Here is an 18,781-nt window from a genome sequence, read left to right as displayed (position 1 = left end):
GTTTGCTGAGTTCGTGCCACCGCTCCTCTCGAATTTTACAGTAGAACCCCTGTTGACGACTAATCGCTTAACGAAATGCCTCCATAGAGTCCAATGTGTTGTGTGTCGTAGCGTATAGTGTAGTGCCTCCATAGAGCCTAATGTGTGGTGTATTGTAGAGTGTAGTGTAGTGCCTCCATAGAGTCCAATGTGTGGTGTATTGTAGAGTGTAGTGTAGTGCCTCCATAGAGTCCAATGTGTGGTGTATTGTAGCGTATAGTGTAGTGCCTCCATAGAGCCCAATGTGTGGTGTATTGTAGAGTGTAGTGTAGTGCCTCCATAGAGTCCAATGTGTGGTGTATTGTAGAGTGTAGTGTAGTGCCTCCATAGAGCCCAATGTGTTGTGTATTGTAGCGTATAGTGTAGTGCCTCCATAGAGCCCAATGTGTGGTGTATTGTAGAGTGTAGTGTAGTGCCTCCATAGAGTCCAATGTGTGGTGTATTGTATAGTGTAGTGTAGTGCCTCCATAGAGTCCAATATGTGGTGTATCGTACCGTATAGTGTAGTGTAGTGCCTCCATAGAGCCCAATGTGTGGTGTATCGTAGCGTATAGTGTAGTGCCTCCATAGAGTCCAATGTGTGGTGTATTGTATAGTGTAGTGTAGTGCCTCCATAGAGTCCAATATGTGGTGTATCGTACCGTATAGTGTAGTGTAGTGCCTCCATAGAGCCCAATGTGTGGTGTATCGTAGCGTATAGTGTAGTGCCTCCATAGAGCCCAATGTGTTCGCTTACCGACCATTCCTCTGTTCATAATGCAGGGTTTTTGGGGATAGATCGTGTAAATACATAAATGTGTCGTTACACCCGCCACCACCCGACACGGCCAATTAGCAAGGTTTGTCTCGTAAACAGAACGTGCCAATTCGTTACTAGCACAGCACGCCGGTGTGTTGGAGAGCAAAGCCACAACATTTACGATCTGATTACGATGTTTCGCCAGTAATTACAACTGACATCATCAGGCGACAGCCAGATTTGTGGATAAATCCTGTCTCTTTAAAGTGTGGTTCTATGGTGCTCTGCTTTACTGCGGTGCCCACAATAATCACATCACAAACGAATCCACGTGTACACACACACACGTGCTCACACATCGACCCACACCCGCGTGTATACAGACTGTTGGGGCAAGTGCTGTTAGCGAGCACCTATGAAGGCCGGCACGGCAGACGAGGGGGTGGGTGGCCAACACCACGCCCGGACGCCTTTGTCTCCCTCGTGGTGATGTTTTACAGACCGCACCCGGTACTCATTTGAGGCTTAGTTGGCCTAGGGGGAGGCCCACGACTGGTTCAGATAATCGTCATTTGGTGTTGGCCGTGAGCGGGAATCGAACTCGGGTCGCCGGGTTCGATGCAGGTACACACCATCCAGTAAAGCCTCTTCAGCAGACTGTTTGGACAAGTGCTGTTCGCAATGATAGGATCTTAGTACACGCAAACCCAAGCCCCCCAATCTGCGACCCTTTTATTATCCGCGACTCGTTATTCGAAGCCTCCAATTTATCCACAAATTCGGAATTTTGTCCGGAAAAATCACGGATAGGAGTCGTGCAGAAGTTGTTGACTTACGATAACTTTCCACACTTTATTGTGTATGGTCAAGATGATTGAAATATTTCCAGATAATAGGATGACGACAATGTATTGGTGTACCGTACTTCAATGATCCCTTCACCACTGACCAGCTTGGCGAAGTATGGTCAAATAAACTCGCACTCATCCGTGGGTTTGCGCATCTTTGAACGGCGACTCCCCTTTGAAACACGAGCAGGAATTGGCACCAACAAAGAATCACAACTCGTGACCTTGGATTGGGTGTCTTTCCATCTTTAACCGCCTGCGAGAACTGGCTGGAATTGAACAAGGAACAAGATAATACCTGCCTGAGGCAGCTGCTCACCCATCCCCCTCCCAGTCCAGGCGAGGTTCGCATTCCTTTGTCAATGCACCCGAAGCTTCGGTTGAGCACTCGGTTCATAGAATTTTACTCCGGGTGGACCAGTTTTTAAATATCACGAGACTCTGTCCTGTCACGATCGAAGCGACACACATGTGCCGCGGTGGCGAGATGTTAACTACCTCGCCCGGTATACGGGAGGTCGTGGGTTAGATCCCGACCCTGACGATGTCTGTATATTTGAAGTTTGCATGCCTCGCTCCCCGTGGTCACATAGATTCATGTCGGGGTCCTCCTGGTTTTCCCCTCCACATTTAGAAACATGCTTTTAGAGTATTTGGCTGCTACAAATTTCCACGTGAAAAGCCACTTCGTTGAGCTATCATTTATGGCCAGGTAATTTTTGAAAATAGCAATTTAGCTCATTGGGCCTTACCTGGCAAAATAAAAATACACTACTTCAGTTTATCCGGAGTTAGCTTTCTTTGGCTGAGCCGAGTATCAAATGGTGATTCGCCATTCGGGTTGTTGTTACACATCCCATCGGGCACACTGCCTTCTGGGGGAAAACAACTTAATGGCGCATCGGATTCCTCCAATATAAATACATATTCCGATTCTGATTTTCAGTAGCATTGGTTTAATCCAAGAAATCCCTGAATCCATTCGACATTCAGTGGATTAGCAGCAGTCAGACTTTGCTTAAACTAATGCTGGCGAACTGACAGGTTTAACGACACATTTATAGGCAGGCACTCTGTTAGATATGGGTAATCTTTTCAAGGTAGCGGTTCTTTAAAATCGGCACTTCATCCCGGAACATTAAAACACCATTTTGTTAGTTGCGTAAAAAATACATCACTAAAGACAATGTACTGTGAGATACAATTCTTCCCACGACGTGCGCAAACCCAACCACTCTTGCGCCGGCTAGGAGCGGTTAATTGATCGTGGCAGATAAGTGGCGAATGGATTAGTGGCACTGTGCTCCGCTTTAATAAGAGACTGGCGAACACTACGACGCTGCACTGGAACTGCGATCGGAACGTCGACATTTTGTTCAAATTTCGGCCGGGGTGACGCGCCCATGTTGACACGAGAGAGTCATCTTTGTTTTCGTCGAGTCAGGGGTTGATGATCACTGTGTAACCAAAAACATATGTTTTTTTGTTCCTGGGTAGTAAGTGCTATTTCCTAATTGTTTATGCCTCAATAGTACAGAAAATGGATATTATTCCCCGCAAACTTTTCTTTTTGTGACCAGGATAGTGATACTTTGAAATTTACCGATTTTTAATGAGAAAACGTGTGCATTTGTGTCTTTCGTTCACATAAAGTCCTGGTTACAATAGCAAAGTTTGCGGGGAATAATAGCCATTTTCTATACTTTTTAGACAAGCAATTAAAAAAATAACACTTAGTACCCAGGAACAAAAATAGTGTTACACAGTGTGATGGATGCCTGCCAGCAGTTGCTGGGCAAAAGCTTTGTTGTGAAACGCAGCTTCAGTGGAGTGGGGAGTGTGATACCAGCCGGTGGGGGCGGGAGCCAAGGAGCCAACAGCTTTCCCAATTATCTCATCGCATTCCTCTCTCGTGACGCAGAGGTGAGGGGGGGTGGAAGAAACTCATCAGTAAACAAAAGCAGTGGCCTCCACAGCCAGGAATGATGTCGGGGTGGGGGCGTAGGTGTTGTTGCTGGCTGTATTAGGTGGCAGACTGTTACCGGGCAAACTTTGGAGAGCTCCAACACCGATGATAAGAACGCCACTGTGTCGTGGGCAAGGTTCGTACGGGCAGCACAAGGCTGTTGGGAAGACGACATCATGGCAGGGGCAAAGGTCACGGAGGTTTGAGATGCGAGCGTGGAGAATTATGGGATGATGTGAAAGGTTAGAGCGATGGATGCAACACGGGGGGTGGAAGTGGGGTCTGGAAATTTGAAGACGTGCTCAGAATATGATCAGTCGATCTGCAGAGGATGTCAAGGAGGTTAAGATATGAGCTCGAGTGGGAGAGAGAGATGGTGATCAGGAGGGGAGGTGATGATGTGCTGTATGGGGACCCAGAGAAAAGCACCGGAGGTCTGGGTGGGTTAAGGTTGCCACCTATTAGATACAACAAATAGAGAGGCATAATGGGAAGAAGAATATCCCATAACTAAACTGTATATTTTATTTTAGCAGGTAAAGCCCACGTAGATGTTAGCTTTTTCTTTCAAAAGCGACCTGGCCGCAAATGAATTTGCTTACCATGTGGAAATGTATAGCAGCCAAATCGTCTAAACGCCGTGATGTTGATCATAAATGTGGAGGGAAAAACCGGAGGACCCGGATAAAAATCCACACGACCACGGGGAGAGAGACACCGGTACCTCCAAATATACAGCAGCAGGCGTCAGGGTTGGGATCGAACCCACGACGACACTGCAAGAGGGGACAGTAACGTGGAAATGCATCGTGCTGAGTGGTGTCCTGTATAAACAAGTGACCGCGCTGTATTTTTACATTGAAAACTTCTACAAAACTTCCGAGGATAGCTGCTTCGAGAGGAGAACTACCCTGGGAGAACCGGGACAGGCGTCAATGGATGTACTGTATGTTGAACTTCTTTTGCACCGTACGTAGGCAACCGTGCTAATCGGAGGTGTGGGGGAAATGCAACAAACTAAACATACGATTCATACTCTTAGTTATTTCGGTAAAGTCACGTAGGTAAAAAATGAAATTAAAATTAATAAAAAATAAAATAAAATTTATTTAAATTTCATTTTTTACCTACGTGACTTAACCGAAAGAACTAAGAGTATGAATCTTTGCAGTCACGAAAGCTTCAAATCTAGAATTAAACATACGATGCTCGTGGGAGGAGGCGGCGGTTTATATATTATTATTATTTTATTAATACAGCCCCCTTTTGTCAATCCACTGCTGGATGAAGGTCTCCCCTCTCTGTGCAATTTGTGTCGGTTGTGTTTTTCTTGGCAATATTTCACTATTCTGGTCGGTGCTGTTTGGTGACGATGGGGAGGGTGGATGTAGGAACGTTAAAGTTGAGTACACAAACGACTTTACCGTATACCACCTAGCCCCGCGGCCCTACGAAAACCTGTTTGTGGCTGATGGTCACCCATCCCAGAATTACGCTTTGCAAGCCTCAAATATCTGATTAAATCGGGTTAAAAACCAGTGAAGTCTGCTCCAAGAAATCATCACACTCAGAGACAGTCTATGAGCAATACGCAAACATACATTACACATAGTTCATCAATATTTCTTTTTTACTCTGCTGCCATCTCAAAAACCACTGGTTGTTGTGAAGTCTCGCACACGCCTCACGGTGATGCAAATGTAATCCTAGATTTGAAGCTTTCGTGACTGCAAGGATTCATACTCTTAGGTTTTTTCGGTAAAGTCACGTAGGGAAAAATATAAATAAATAATACAAATAATAATAGAAATACAATTATAAATCACTATATATCATTTTATTTCTATTATTTTTTCTTTTATTATTTATTTTTACCTACGTGACTTTACCGAAAATTATATAGTGATTTATAATTTTATTTCTATCATTATTTCTATAATTTTTATTTTATTATTTATTTTTCCCTACGTGACTTTACCGAAAAAACCTAAGAGTGTGTAATGTGATCACTCGCCATCCTCCTCCGTCAGTCTCGTAACGTGGCTGGTATGGGCCCTGGTACAAGATAATAAAATTGGGACCCCCTTGTGCAATGTTCGTCTGGCAACTGGATGCCTCGGGTGCAGTTGCACATGCTGCACACTACTACATAGCTACGTTACCCTCCTCCTAAGCATGACAGCACAGCATCGCTGGTTTTTCTTAAGCCTGTGCTCTCGTCAGCTGTACACATAACAGCCATTCACTGTGCTAACGGGGTAAATATAGGCTCTTGAGTATGAACACAGGTTTAAATACAAGGACACCGATTTATTGAGGCAATTAACGTGCACCATAAAGTCGATGCTGACTGCATCTTGGTTTACCGCCGCTGAAGAAAAACACCCAGTTTTTTGGGTTTCCCGTGCAGTTTCGTAAACAGCTCACAAATTTGATATTGCAGGTGGAACAGGGTCACACCAGGGTGATGACTCGTTTTAGCCATTATTCTATAAATTCAACAGCAGCTGTACCACATTCAGGAACGCCAAGCACACAAAGCGTGTTCTCAAAATACTGGGCTAATTCAGGGCTGCGGTGTCTTAATATCTGCGGTTTTTTTCCTTCACAAACACCCAATTGTCTATTTAGAGCTAATTTTGTAATGTGCACATTCTTCACTCCGTCTCAAAGAGAGAATTACTCAAGAGGCGTGAGGAACCAGACACTCGGCGAGCCGGCGTCAACAATTGCCTAAGCTCTGCAGCCCTCTGTATATGACGGCGTTATCGGCCAATTGAGCGTTTACGTGTGAGGAAATTGGAGCGCTCGAGAGAAAACTTGGAGCGGCGCGGTGAAGATGTGACCGACCTCGCCTGGTATATAGGTTGTGGGTGTAATCCCAACCCTGATGCCTGTATATTTGGAGTTTGCATGGTCTCCCCGTGGTTGTGGCTTTTTCTCCAGGTGCTGCGTTTTTCCCCTCCACATTTACAAACATATTGAGTATTTGGCTACGATACATTTCCACATAAGCCACTTTGTTGGGCTATCATTTATGGCCAGGTCGCTTCTAAAAAAGCTACATAGCTCAGTGGGCCTTACTTGGTAAAATAAACGTATTTTAGTTTAAAACCGACGGGTGCTAGTAGGAAACACTCCATCCTATACAGCAGCGGTCCCCAACCTTTTTGGCACCAGGGACAGGTTCCGTGGAAGACAATTTTTTCACGGACTGGGGGGGGGGGGTCATCATTGGGCCTTTCCCCCTTTTCAAAGAAGCTCTCCAGCGATGTTTGTTTTTTTACTCATTTTGGCTGAGGGTTAGCAGCTTGTGGGCTTACCACAACTGTGACCGAGACAAGTGCGCAGTGCGGGAAAGAGGCGCTGACGGAAGTGGTCAATTCAATAATGGGCAGGCCACGCGCAGACTAAAATAAGTGTCGGGATTCTGACTTCTCATAAGGAGCGCGCAACCAAATCCCTCGCATGCGCAGTTTACAGGAGGGTTCGCGCTCCTGTGATAATCTAATGCCGCCAATGATCTGACAGGAGGCTGAGCTCAGACGGCAATGCGAGCGATGTGGTGCGGCTGTCAATACATTTGATGAAGCTTCGCTCGCTCGCCCACCGCTCACCTCCTGAGTGCGGCCCGGTTCCTAACAGGCCACAGACCGGTACGCGGCCCGGGGGTTGGGGACCTCTGCTCTACAGAATCTAACAGAAGCAATGGAAAAATGTGAAGGCACCAAAGGGCAATGCCTGTCATGACCTCTTGACCTTTACAATGACAGTTCTCTATCACAACACCCCAAAAGCACTGTTGTCACACACATCCTTCACAATCAACGGTAATTTTTTTCTGTATAACAAAGAGACGGTTGTGAATTTACACACATTTTATTGCAACAGTGCAACACGACTCCAGACCAAGACTGATGCGTTAGTTCCCAGAAGACCAATGGGCAGAACAAAACAAAATCAAATATCCACCTCCAGTGAATCACAACATCTAGGGATAAATGAGCATGCTTTTCATTTGCCGCCTTGCACACTTTTCCAACACGATCGTAGCGATGTAGAAGCAATTCTAGAAGCTGGCTTAATATACAAAATTGTATCTTTTCCATCCACCATCGGTTAACAGACCCAGCATTCAATTCACAAAGTATCAACACACATCTTCCTGGTTCTTTCGGTAAAGTCACGTAGAAGGGAAGTAATAAAATAATAAAAATAAAACATATTATTTTATTACTTCCCTTCTACGTGACTTTACCGAAAGAACCAGGAAGATGGATCCCTGCAGTCACGAAAGCTTTAAATCGAAAAATATCAACACACAATTACATCCGTCGGGTGGTGCTTAGCCCATCAACCCACCTGGAGTGGATACAAATAAGTACTACACTGAGAATGTGGGCTAAGGGTCATCGCCAGAGGTGCGTGCTGCCCCAATGCTCACTAGAGCAGGGAGACACGGACTAGCCTCAACGTTCCTCATTGTGCGGCTGCTTCTGCGATCGCGCAAGACAAAACAATCCCAATACCTTTGTTAAAAAGCGAAAAGACCCCAAAAGAGGGGAAGTTAATTGGGAAATATGTAAACGCTACAAGCGTTGGGGAAGCAGCAAAACCAATAGGGTCAATACAGTCCAATAACACGATCTGCCCAAAGGTTAAAGCGAGAGGATAGCATTTGAAAGACAGGTTAACAATACAGGGTAAGCATTGCCAATGTGACCACTCTTTACCATTGAATTGTACCACTGGAAAGCACGCTGCTATGAGCAATTGCTCATAAACGCACGTCCACTCATGAAATCGCATCTTGGTAGCTTTACACTTGCAACTCAAGCCAAGTGTTGGCGGAAACGTCGTTCCAATCAAGTTTTGGTGGAAAAATAGCCAGCCTGACAGAAATGGTGCAAATAGGTTGTTTTCTCCACCAAATATTGGCAGAAAATACCTTTTCGCTTTTGCAAAATTCGAGTCCCTGGTGTGAATTGGCCTGGGTTGGTCTGGTTTGGTATCTGAATGTCAGCCATGAGGGTGTAGAATGCGGGCGCGCGGATGTGCAACAGGAATATAACAATTCACCCCTTCACGATTCGGTCATTAAGACACGAGGTCACAAATCCATTGTTTGCATATATGGTGCACGTGGAATACACAGTGGCTACAGTTCCCATGCACCAAACCTATTCAACACAAACGAGGAACCCATTAACTTTTTACACGCTAGGTTAATCGCGTGCACCACCGAGTGTGGAACTGTAATGAATGAATTGTCACATCCTTGTTGTGTAAGCGCGTATACACGCACGCATGAACACTGAAAGCTGCACCGTGTTGCCCCAGAGGCAAAATATCCTTGGGTTAGACTCCTCTCGTTGGCGGAGTCTACACCTCAAAGGTGGAGAGGAAAGTCTGGACGATGCTCTTCAGCTTAGCGTCAGTTTCATCGGAGATCTTTCCTTCGTTGCTGTAATCAAACATGCGCACGCACAAAGGTTAAAGACGCAACCCCCAAAACAGTGTATTAAGAGCGAAACAGCTGGGCTGTGTGTACTGAACTGCAACTTACGGAAAATGTATTGATAAGAAAAGGAATGTGGTTCAATATGTCTCCCCAAGGGTACTATTTGAAATTTTAAAATAAACTTTAAGTTTTTCTTTCATGCTCCCATTGCTTGTTGACATATTTAATACATTTATGTTGGTGTACTTATTCTTTTCAAAATGGTGCCTGTACAGTTCTATAGAATACATGCCTTGTTTGGGTATTTTAATAAACCTTCAATACAATTTCATCACTCATTCCACTTTTAGGTGCACCACTAAAATACCCTCTTAGCAATGTGAGAAACACGCTCTAGTGCCCCTCACCTCCATTCGTGTGGCGAGGGGAGCCTGTGACCCTGGCTACATCACAAAATTTGGCACATGCCTAGTAAATTATTGATTACCTAACGCAGTTTTTATATATATATAGAAGAACTGATGCTTACCGGATGGTGGTGAGGACCTCCTGCTGCTGGCTGCGGATGTGCGCCAGGAAGGTGCTCTCAAACTTGGTGATCTTGCTCGGCTCCAGCTTGTCAAGGTAGCCACGCACGCCAGCGTAGATCACAGTCACCTGCTCCTCGATAGCCATGGGCACTGCCAGCGGGAAAAGGGGAATATGCAGGAATCAGAGAGGCCACAAGGGATGGGTGGAGGACAAGTAATGAGCAAAGCACGTACAATGTTTACAAAAATCATTAAGACCATATTAGAGCAATAAGTTGACATCCCGGAAATTTTGGGTTTAAATCTGAATTTCAGCCATCAATGATGAAACTGGGTTCGCAAGTGAAATGTGAGATGATGGAGTCTGGTAACCAATGACTGTGGGTCAATGCTTTGCTTTTCTCGAGCCTCTAATCTATCCGCTTACCTCCGCATTCATTTCAATTTAACAATCGTCACGCAATTGGGCATTAAGCACATCCATATCGTGCAAGAACAAGTACTGTGAACCGACTGCTTGTTTCCCGCATTGTAGTTATACATCCATATTGCCTTGGATCAGGTTTAATAGAAGTGTGGGGCTACAGACCATTTGCTACGATGATTTCACATTTTTGTGTGCGTGCCATCCCCTACATGCGACCGTGGGGAGCTGCCCAACAGACGTCAGATTGTCGAGGGCTGCCCCTTATTGTAGCAACTAAGACAGTGAAATGTAAAGGTTGCAATTTAGTGGTTGAGTGAATTGGGCATCAAGCAAACGCAAAAAAGTGATAATGTAAATATGCTGAACCTCTTTCGCACCGTACATAGTCAACCGTGCTAATCGGAGGCTTTGACAAGAGGCGTACGCGTCAGCCAAGCTTCACCGCTCACCGTACTGCCCCTGCTTGAGCAGCTCTGTAAGGCGGACGCCACGGTTCAGCAGCTGCTGCGTGGACGCGTCCAGGTCAGAGCCGAACTGAGCAAAGGCAGCGACCTCACGGTACTGAGCCAGCTCCAGCTTCATGGATCCTGCAACCTGTGGGGAAGTGATGGCACACCGGTTAGCAAAAAAGCAAAATGCACTATAATCCCAATGAATGCACTCAATTCTTGACTGTTTATCAAATTGTATCCGCTATGTTGAGGCAAATGAAAACATCAGTCGTGGGAAGACAAAGGTGACCAAACACAGCGCTCGGCTGCCTTTATCTAATGTAGACTACTCCATAATGGGACCTTTTGCCAGTGCTGTTCGCCTTTTCGCATTCTCTGGTCTGACACTGGTGAGACCAGGCCCTAAAGAAGGCTGTCTCTGGTTTAGGCCAATCAGTTTCAAAGACAATGCCATATATAATCAAAGCATGTTTGCATGTTCGCCACAGGTACGTGTGATTAATGCAGACATGATTCCTTGCAAAAGGTTTCTATTTGGTGTTTGAACATCTTAACGCCTCCTTTTTTATTGCCAGAAAAGGTAAAACATGTTCTTATTTTTCAGACGACTCCATGACAGCAATACTCCCATTGAGAAGTCTCTACATTGTAATGCGTTATCATGCGCCTTCAAGGCCGCTCAGCCACACACTCAGTGTTTGTCTACTAACCTGCTTCATGGCCTTCGTCTGAGCAGCAGAACCGACGCGAGACACGGACAGACCCACGTTGATGGCCGGACGGATGCCCTTGTAGAAGAGCTCAGTTTCCAGGAAAATCTGCGATGACACAAAGCCATGGCAATGTTAAAAAAGCGAGGAAGGACCAATGTGTCTTTTGCAAAGAAAGCAAGCATGCTATAGACACGCAGAGATCCCATATTTAATCTCACTAAACCCTCGTGAAGAGTCAAAGCTTCATATTTCAAGATGGTTAAAGTTCTTAAAAGGGGGTGCAGAATTCGCCAAGCGTGGACAAAATGGGGCATGATTGCGTCCGAGATGACTCAGACCTTCATGTGGCGCGACAGGCCAGGCAGCTTAAAAATAGCATTAAGCAGCTATTTCGAACCAACACAGAGCATGCCACGAAGAGGTGGGGCAGACAATCCGACACACACCTGCCCGTCGGTGATGGAGATCACGTTGGTGGGGATGTAGGCAGACACGTCTCCGGCCTGGGTCTCGATGACAGGGAGAGCGGTGAGGGAGCCTCCCTTGAAGTTGTCGTTCATCTTGGCCGCGCGCTCCAGCAGACGGGAGTGCAGGTAGAACACGTCGCCGGGGTAAGCCTCACGGCCAGGGGGGCGACGCAGCAGCAGCGACATCTGGCGGTAAGCCACAGCCTGGGGGCGCGGGGCACACACACACAGAGGGTTGGTGGATCATGTAAACTCCGAAACTCACTCGGCTGGGAATCAAGTGATGTGAATAAACAACATCGGCAGCCCATTACAAAACACTAGATGTAGCTGGAAAGTCTATATAGTAGAATGTTAACTACTTTATACAGTTCCTGAAGAAGCTCCCAAGCACATGAATCAACACAAGTCAGACATCGTGCCAAACTAAGAGCAGAACAACTATAAACACATATAAACATGCCCCCAAACCCATAGAAAGACACGAAATGGGGAAGACTCAAGTTAAATGGTGGTGGGAATGATACCGATTACAAACTTAGAGGTTTTCACCTGTGCGATCTGGCAGAAGATGGAAGCAACGGTGGAGTATGGTGGCATCAATGGGATTACCCTAACCACTAAACTAACCCACTGCCAAGTGGAGCTGTGGTCAGAGTGCTAAACTCAAAATTGGATGGTGATGAGTTTAAATTCTGGCTAGACAGGTCCACGAAATTTATCACCCCCTCCAGGGTCAATAGGACAAGTACATCTCCTGATGGGAAGATCTCAATTCAGTAATTGTAAGGAATTTCAATCACTGGCCTAGAGCCACCAACTGAGATGGGCACCTTGCTAATACTCGTCTGAAGCATTGAGATAGCATTACTGTTCTTTGATTGCAAAATGGTACCTGCTTGGAGAGATCGTCGTAGATGATGAGCGCGTGCATTCCATTGTCACGGAAGAACTCGCCCATGGAGCAGCCAGAATAGGGAGCCAGGTACTGAAGGGGAGCAGCATCAGAGGCAGTAGCCGACACCACAATGGTGTAGCGCATGGCGTCTGCGAGGGACACACGTAGAATCAGCACCACAGTTAACGAACATTATGTAATGTTAAAACAATTAACCGGTAAAAACAAAGTTTTTCACTATACATCCTTTATATGCTTGTAGGCTAGAGTCCTCTCGTCCTCTGGCTTGAGATGGCTGCCACCTATGGGTCAGATGATTGCCTGCCACCATTAAGCAATTGGTAATTAAATATAATTTATTTTTTCCTAAAAAAGTGTAAAATTTTGGAGAAAAAAATTTCACGAAAATAAATTGTCACGCACAACGAGTCTGTGTGCAAAATGTCAGCTCGATTGGATCACGGGAAGTGGGTTAAAAAACGACCGAAAGATTTGCACAGTCGTAAGCGCGCAAGCAAGCAAGTGAACTTAATATAAAGGATTTAAAAATACAAAGCAGAGCAGCTCTTCTGTTGGTGGTGGCTCCAAGCCTGAAGAGGACATTTCTAGACATTGTTGTAGAGACAAGTCTCTGCATAACATGAACATTTCTGACCGGTTGTCTCCATGTGCAAATGAGCAATGTAACTATAATTATTCTTTATTGGTAGCTCTCAGCTAGTGGTGGAAGGCCCAAATTTAAATGATGTTTGGTTACCTCAGAAGATGACACGTTAAACTTCCCTCCAAATGGCAAATGTTTTATTGACTCCCAAATTAAAAGTTTATTCACATAACCAAGTGGAGAATTAGGAAACGCTTCCGGGACTACCAGAGATATGTTCTCATCTGTACCGGCTCAACACAAATGTGAAGCTACTCCATCATTGCTCTGGTGTCAAAATAATTATTACTGGTTTGTGCTAAAAGTGATCGTATTACAATGTAACTCACCTCTGATATGAAAATGTACTATTTCAACTGCTGGCTCAAGTTCGCCAAAAAATTAGCACCGCCTCGCATTAATTTGAGCAGAAACCATGCTGACAAATTTGAAAGTGATTACAGTAATATATGTATCAGGAAACAGCAAAGATTTTACAAGGATATGGCGCCGTATGCCTCAGAAGTGGGAAGTGAACAATAAATAAAATAAAGTTTAACTTGAGAACTACTATAGCCAACCATCCGGTAGCCTTACCATTAACCACACTAGCTCAGCAAACTCTTGCTTTAACACGAACACCAAAGGCCAACCACTGGCACCAACTTTAATGTTGGTCCGAACCCCAATCTCCCCCCTGGCGCTTTGCCCTGCCCAATTTTCTATTTTAATGTGCGCACTGCAGCACTATCGGTGTCTACCCGCCTCGTACCCGCATTTGTGAGCCTCTTGACCAGCTGTGCCACAGTGGATCGCTTCTGCCCGATGGCGACGTAGATGCAGTAGAGCTTCTTCTTCTCATCCGTGCCATCATTGAAGCGCTTCTGATTGATGATGGTGTCAATGGCGATGGCAGTTTTCCTGTAGGGAGAACAGGTACGGTCAAACGTGTCAACTGTCAATCCACCTTGGCACCGGTAAATTCTCCAGCAACAATAGAACGGCAAGGAGCACGGCGAAAAACCAATAGCAGTGTTCGGTGGCGTAGCAGGGAGTACAGCCGGTGCATTTACCAGTCACCAAAATCAGTTAATCCATCACGTCTGTGCCTATCCTGTGACATTCTCATCCAGTATTTACCCCTAGACAGCCTCAAAATTTCCCCCACAAATGTGGGAGTTGCAGAAGAAAAATGCCACCGTATTTAATTCAAGTAAAAACCATAATACAATGTGCTTTTATTTTATATAGCACTCTCCATGCAGAACAGTCCAGAGAACTTTAGAATAGCCCTTATCCAATTGAATACAGCTAAAAAATAATCATATATATTGTTTTATTTATATGTTATGCCAGCATTGTAGAGACAGGGTGCATACTAACTAAATGCTCTTGCCCCTTCTGATATTAAAGGACTTTTCGCAACTACCAGTTTGGCATTTATCTAAAGGTGCTAAGCGCACAAGTTGTCAGCAGTTTATGACAATATAAAGGCCCCTCAATTACAACGTAATTTTAAGCAATAACATGCATTAAAACTGCACTGTTTAACTTAAAAGTGAGCAAGAGGTGGCTACAGCCATCGCTGCTTTTACCCGGTCTGCCGGTCACCAATGATGAGCTCACGCTGCCCACGGCCGATGGGCACCAGGCTGTCCACGGCCTTGATGCCGGTCTGCATGGGCTCGCGCACTGAGATGCGAGGGATGATACCGGGTGCCTTGAGTCCGACTCGGCGACGCAGCTTGGCTCCCAGGGGGCCCTGGCGGAGTGACAGAGAAAGTTTAGCAACAGGATCTGCACTTTTCTCTTCTTGGTTCTTTCGGTAAAGTCACGTAGAAGGGAAATAATAAAATAATAAAAATAAAACATAATAAAATAATTCTCACGACGTTTCGGCCACAACGCAAGCAGCCGTCCTCAGGTGAAGAACAGGTCTGTCGGAAAGACAGCGTCTGAATGAACACCACCAGGCTTGGCAGCGTATATTTAAGCTGGGTTGGAGGGGGAAGAGCGCCTTGACAAAGGAATTTGCATATCAAGGTATTACCTTAAGAGTCGCGGCATCTCTTCAGAAAGGTGAGAGACTCGATTAGCTGAGCCTTCTTATCCCGGAGTTTGTTGAAGGATCTTAAAGTTTTGTGGAATCCCACCCCGTAATGGCGGTTAAATTTCGATTTAAAGCTTTCGTGACTGCAGGGATTCATCTTCTTGGTTCTTTCGGTAAAGTCACGTAGAAGGGTTCTGCACTATTGGACCGTCCAACCACGTGCTGAACACACCTCCATAAGCAATTTAAAAGAAGACGTGACCTGAAAAAAATTGCGTTGTGCGCAGCAGGGGCACTCCAGCAAAAACCCATTGCTGTACTGTATACATATGCTCTCACATCTATGCTCCTCGCCTTCACAAACCTTTACTGACCAGCATAATGAAGTAGGGTAAAATAAAAAAAAAACCCCACAACCCACACGGGAGCGGAAGGCCCACACCCAGCAGTGAGATTAACACACCCGACCGCCCCACTGTCAGTTGGCACATAAACTGAATGAACACACATATGCACACACGCACACACATGTGCACACACGCACCTTGCCATCGATGGCGTTGCCGAGGGCATCGACCACGCGTCCCAGAAGCTCCGCTCCGACGGGCACGTCCACGATGGCGCCCGTACGCTTCACTACGTCGCCCTCCTTGATAAGCTTGTCGTTACCGAACACCACCACACCCACGTTGTCTGGCTCCAGGTTCAGCGCCATGCCCTGCACGTGAGAACCAATGCCAGAGGACAGCAGGGTCATTTGATGGTGCGACATAGTTGTTTACAGTAGATCTGGTAGACTGTCACGTTTACGCGAATGGAATTACGATTTGATTATTACAGTTAAATACAATTCCGAATTTAATTGTGGGATTGGCAGAATCGTGGTGGGCCAGGCTACATGGAATGTGCTGTGGCAATCATATAAGTTGATTGTTTTGCCACTGCCTAGCTAACACGTTAATGGTGATTCTTGTCAACCCCTGCTGGTAGTAATCCACCTGGTAGAGCATTCTACCTCGATTGTCTATTTATGAAGACGGGCCATACTTCCTGTTATTACTGATGTTTTTTATTGTTTGTGGTTGTGCGCCACCGCCACCAAATTAGCAAATTAATTGCTTAGCCAAGTGAGAGCCTTCTTTAAAAAATGCCGATGGAAAATATTGCAATGAAACTAGTCCTTTTTTTGTTTATTTAGTAATATATTTGAGTGTACCCAAACATCTGGCTAAGACTTCAGTCCAGGGGAGAGGCAACCATAGCAAGGATTGGAGTCCCTTGCCTTACAAAACCATATCAGGCCAAGGCTCACCTTCAGGCCTGAGGAAAACTCCACCATCTCCTCAGCCTGGATGTTCTTGAGGCCGTAGACACGGGCAATACCGTCGCCGATGGACAGCACGCGCCCAGTCTCCTCCAGCTCGGCCGACATGTCCGCGCCCATGATCTTTTCCTCGAGGATGGACGACACCTCGGCAGTGCCTGGGATTCAATAAAACGTCGTCGCTCAGGTTCACTCAATGAAACCCGCTCAGACCAACGCAGTCTCTCAGTTCAGGCCAGTCGTCCAGTTAATCCCAGAGCTCATAAGTTAAAGCCAGTCACTCACTTAATCCTATCGTGTATCAGTTAAAGCCAGTCACTCAATTGATCCGAGACAGTTCATCCCACTCAAAGCGAGAGGTGACAATAAAACCCCGAGTAACCCTGCCCAACTCACTCAGAACATGCCAAAAAGTCACTCACATCAACAGTAAACAATACTCAAACCTCGCATAATTCACCACTCTCATCAATAGAGTAAAATAATTAAGCATGCATTATGTACTGTATTGTTTATTACCAGTCTTTTGCACAAGGGAGGGCATGGAAGTGTGGACATTTCTGCTGGCCACAAAACCTGCCGCCAAGGCATTCCTTGCGACCTGAAACAAGATGACAAAAATTAATCACATGTTTACAAAACTCCAAATGTGCAAATTGACAATCTTGGCAGATCCGAGGGTTCAATAATATGTTTAACTGTTATGCCAGTACCTATTTGCAGAGGTCGATACTGAATGGATTTACAATCAATATTTAAAACTGTAACCTTCACATAAAACTAAGCAACAATATAAAACACCTGCTTTACAGACATTTAAATGTTCCATTAACGAGGTAGAGTACAGAACAAGAGATTAGTAGCCAATGACCTTAACAGTACAGTACTTGCAAAGCAAGTGGTTAGCGGACCGCTCTACTATCCCAAAGTTCCATTCCCAGCCACTGATAACGTCAGTGACGAGTTTGTAGATCTGAAGACGCCCATTCAACCAACCCGCAACGGACCAGCGTGGTTTAGTATGGTCAAACAACACCCATGACATAAGAGGATTGACAAAGGGTTGTTGATTAAAACTAGTATGATTGCAAGGGCTAGTAACGGTACTGTACAGTACTGTACAAGGCCTAGGTAGTCAATGACCTTCACTCGCAAATGACAACAGCCCCTCTCAGAAGCGCGCTCCGACCACTTACCTGGCATCGCAACGAGCGCACTATTTAAATGCACGCCTCAGCCGAAGCCACGAGAACAAACTTAAACGAAACAATTAAAAACTCTCCCGCTACAACGCTGAATCAATGGGGGCCTGGCTGCAGCCTGTGGTCGCCTAAATAATTTAGGGCGGAGGGCAATGCGATTTCTATTAAACCTGCCAACGACGCGGTTGCGACGAACGATGCAAAATAACCACGACAACGACGCGCAATGGAATTGCTCGACGCCGAACGAACCGAGGAGCGACGCTTACGTGCGGCTGCCTGGAAACTCCGCGCAGGAGCGAAGAGGCGAGGCGTGCGGACAACATGGCGGCGGCGGCGGTGTAGGAGCTGGCGGGGGGGAAATGGCGGCGGTCACGTGACGTGAGGGGCGGGGGGGACGTGGGGGGCTACCGGGGGGTGGGGAGCGGGGGGCTACCGGGGGTGGGGGGGCGGGGCTACCGGGGGGGGGGTTGAAGGGGGGCCGAGGGGCGGGTGGGGCGGCAGGGGGGCAGGGGGGGCCGAAGGGGCTTCACGCGCCCCGATTCTGTGGCAATGTAACCGTGTCTCTGTGTGTCTTGTCTCTCTCTCTCTCTCAAAAATTTCACACTTAACTTCTAATTTAGCAATCTTTGGAAGAACGTAATCAACCAGGCTATGCGTTAATTGTGTGGTGACCGACTCTCTGTGTTGCATTGTCATTCTCTCAAATTTAGCAATCTTTGGAAGAACGTAATCAACCAGGTAGGATGTTGACTGTTATGTTAGCCGACTCTCTGCGTTGTATTGCATTATATTTCTAAGTTTGCTATGTTTGTTTTCTCTTTCATTTGTACCTGATGATGATTGCTTGTGTTTCAATCGAAACGTCGTATGCTATTATTAAATTCATTTTTTCTTTCTACGTAATGTTTACCGAAAGAACCAAAGAGCGATTCTAAAAAGGTTTTACTGGTAGGAACCTCCTGGTTACACCAGCCCACAGGAGATTATTGTGTCCGTCGTGCAGGGAGGGGAGGGAGTGG

General features: G+C 46.0%; 2 protein-coding genes across 2 annotated transcripts in view; one reads left to right on the top strand and one right to left on the bottom strand.

Annotated features, from left to right (window-relative positions):
- The window catches only part of LOC144731553 (procathepsin L-like), a 429,171-nt gene that overhangs the window by 84,576 nt on the left and 325,814 nt on the right, over positions 1-18,781 (top strand). The window lies entirely within an intron of this gene.
- LOC144731546 (ATP synthase F(1) complex subunit alpha, mitochondrial-like) lies at positions 8,084-18,140 on the bottom strand. Its single transcript, XM_078612674.1, has 12 exons — positions 18,029-18,140; positions 17,077-17,158; positions 16,546-16,715; positions 15,778-15,951; positions 14,779-14,945; positions 13,956-14,104; positions 12,538-12,689; positions 11,622-11,846; positions 11,173-11,280; positions 10,460-10,604; positions 9,583-9,733; positions 8,084-9,056 (listed from the first exon to the last, which is right to left on the bottom strand). Exons 1-12 carry the CDS (start codon positions 18,083-18,085, stop codon positions 8,975-8,977), a joined length of 1,662 nt encoding a protein of 553 aa, XP_078468800.1. The 5' UTR covers positions 18,086-18,140; the 3' UTR covers positions 8,084-8,974.

Source organism: Lampetra planeri, chromosome 39 (genome assembly GCF_965212315.1).
Source record: "Lampetra planeri chromosome 39, kcLamPlan1.2.h2, whole genome shotgun sequence".
NCBI lineage: Eukaryota > Metazoa > Chordata > Hyperoartia > Petromyzontiformes > Petromyzontidae > Lampetra > Lampetra planeri.
This window is presented reverse-complemented; position numbering and strand designations above follow the sequence as displayed.

Excerpts from the sequence above, each read along its gene's own strand:
- LOC144731546 (XM_078612674.1), bottom strand. The coding sequence starts at position 18,085 with ATGTTGTCCGCACGCCTCGCCTCTTCGCTCCTGCGCGGAGTTTCCAGG. Across the intron at positions 16,716-17,076 it reads CTCCCTTGTGCAAAAGACTG|GCACTGCCGAGGTGTCGTCC; the intron begins GTAATAAACAAT and ends ATTGAATCCCAG. Across the intron at positions 10,605-11,172 it reads AGACGAAGGCCATGAAGCAG|GTTGCAGGATCCATGAAGCT; the intron begins GTTAGTAGACAA and ends ACTTCCCCACAG.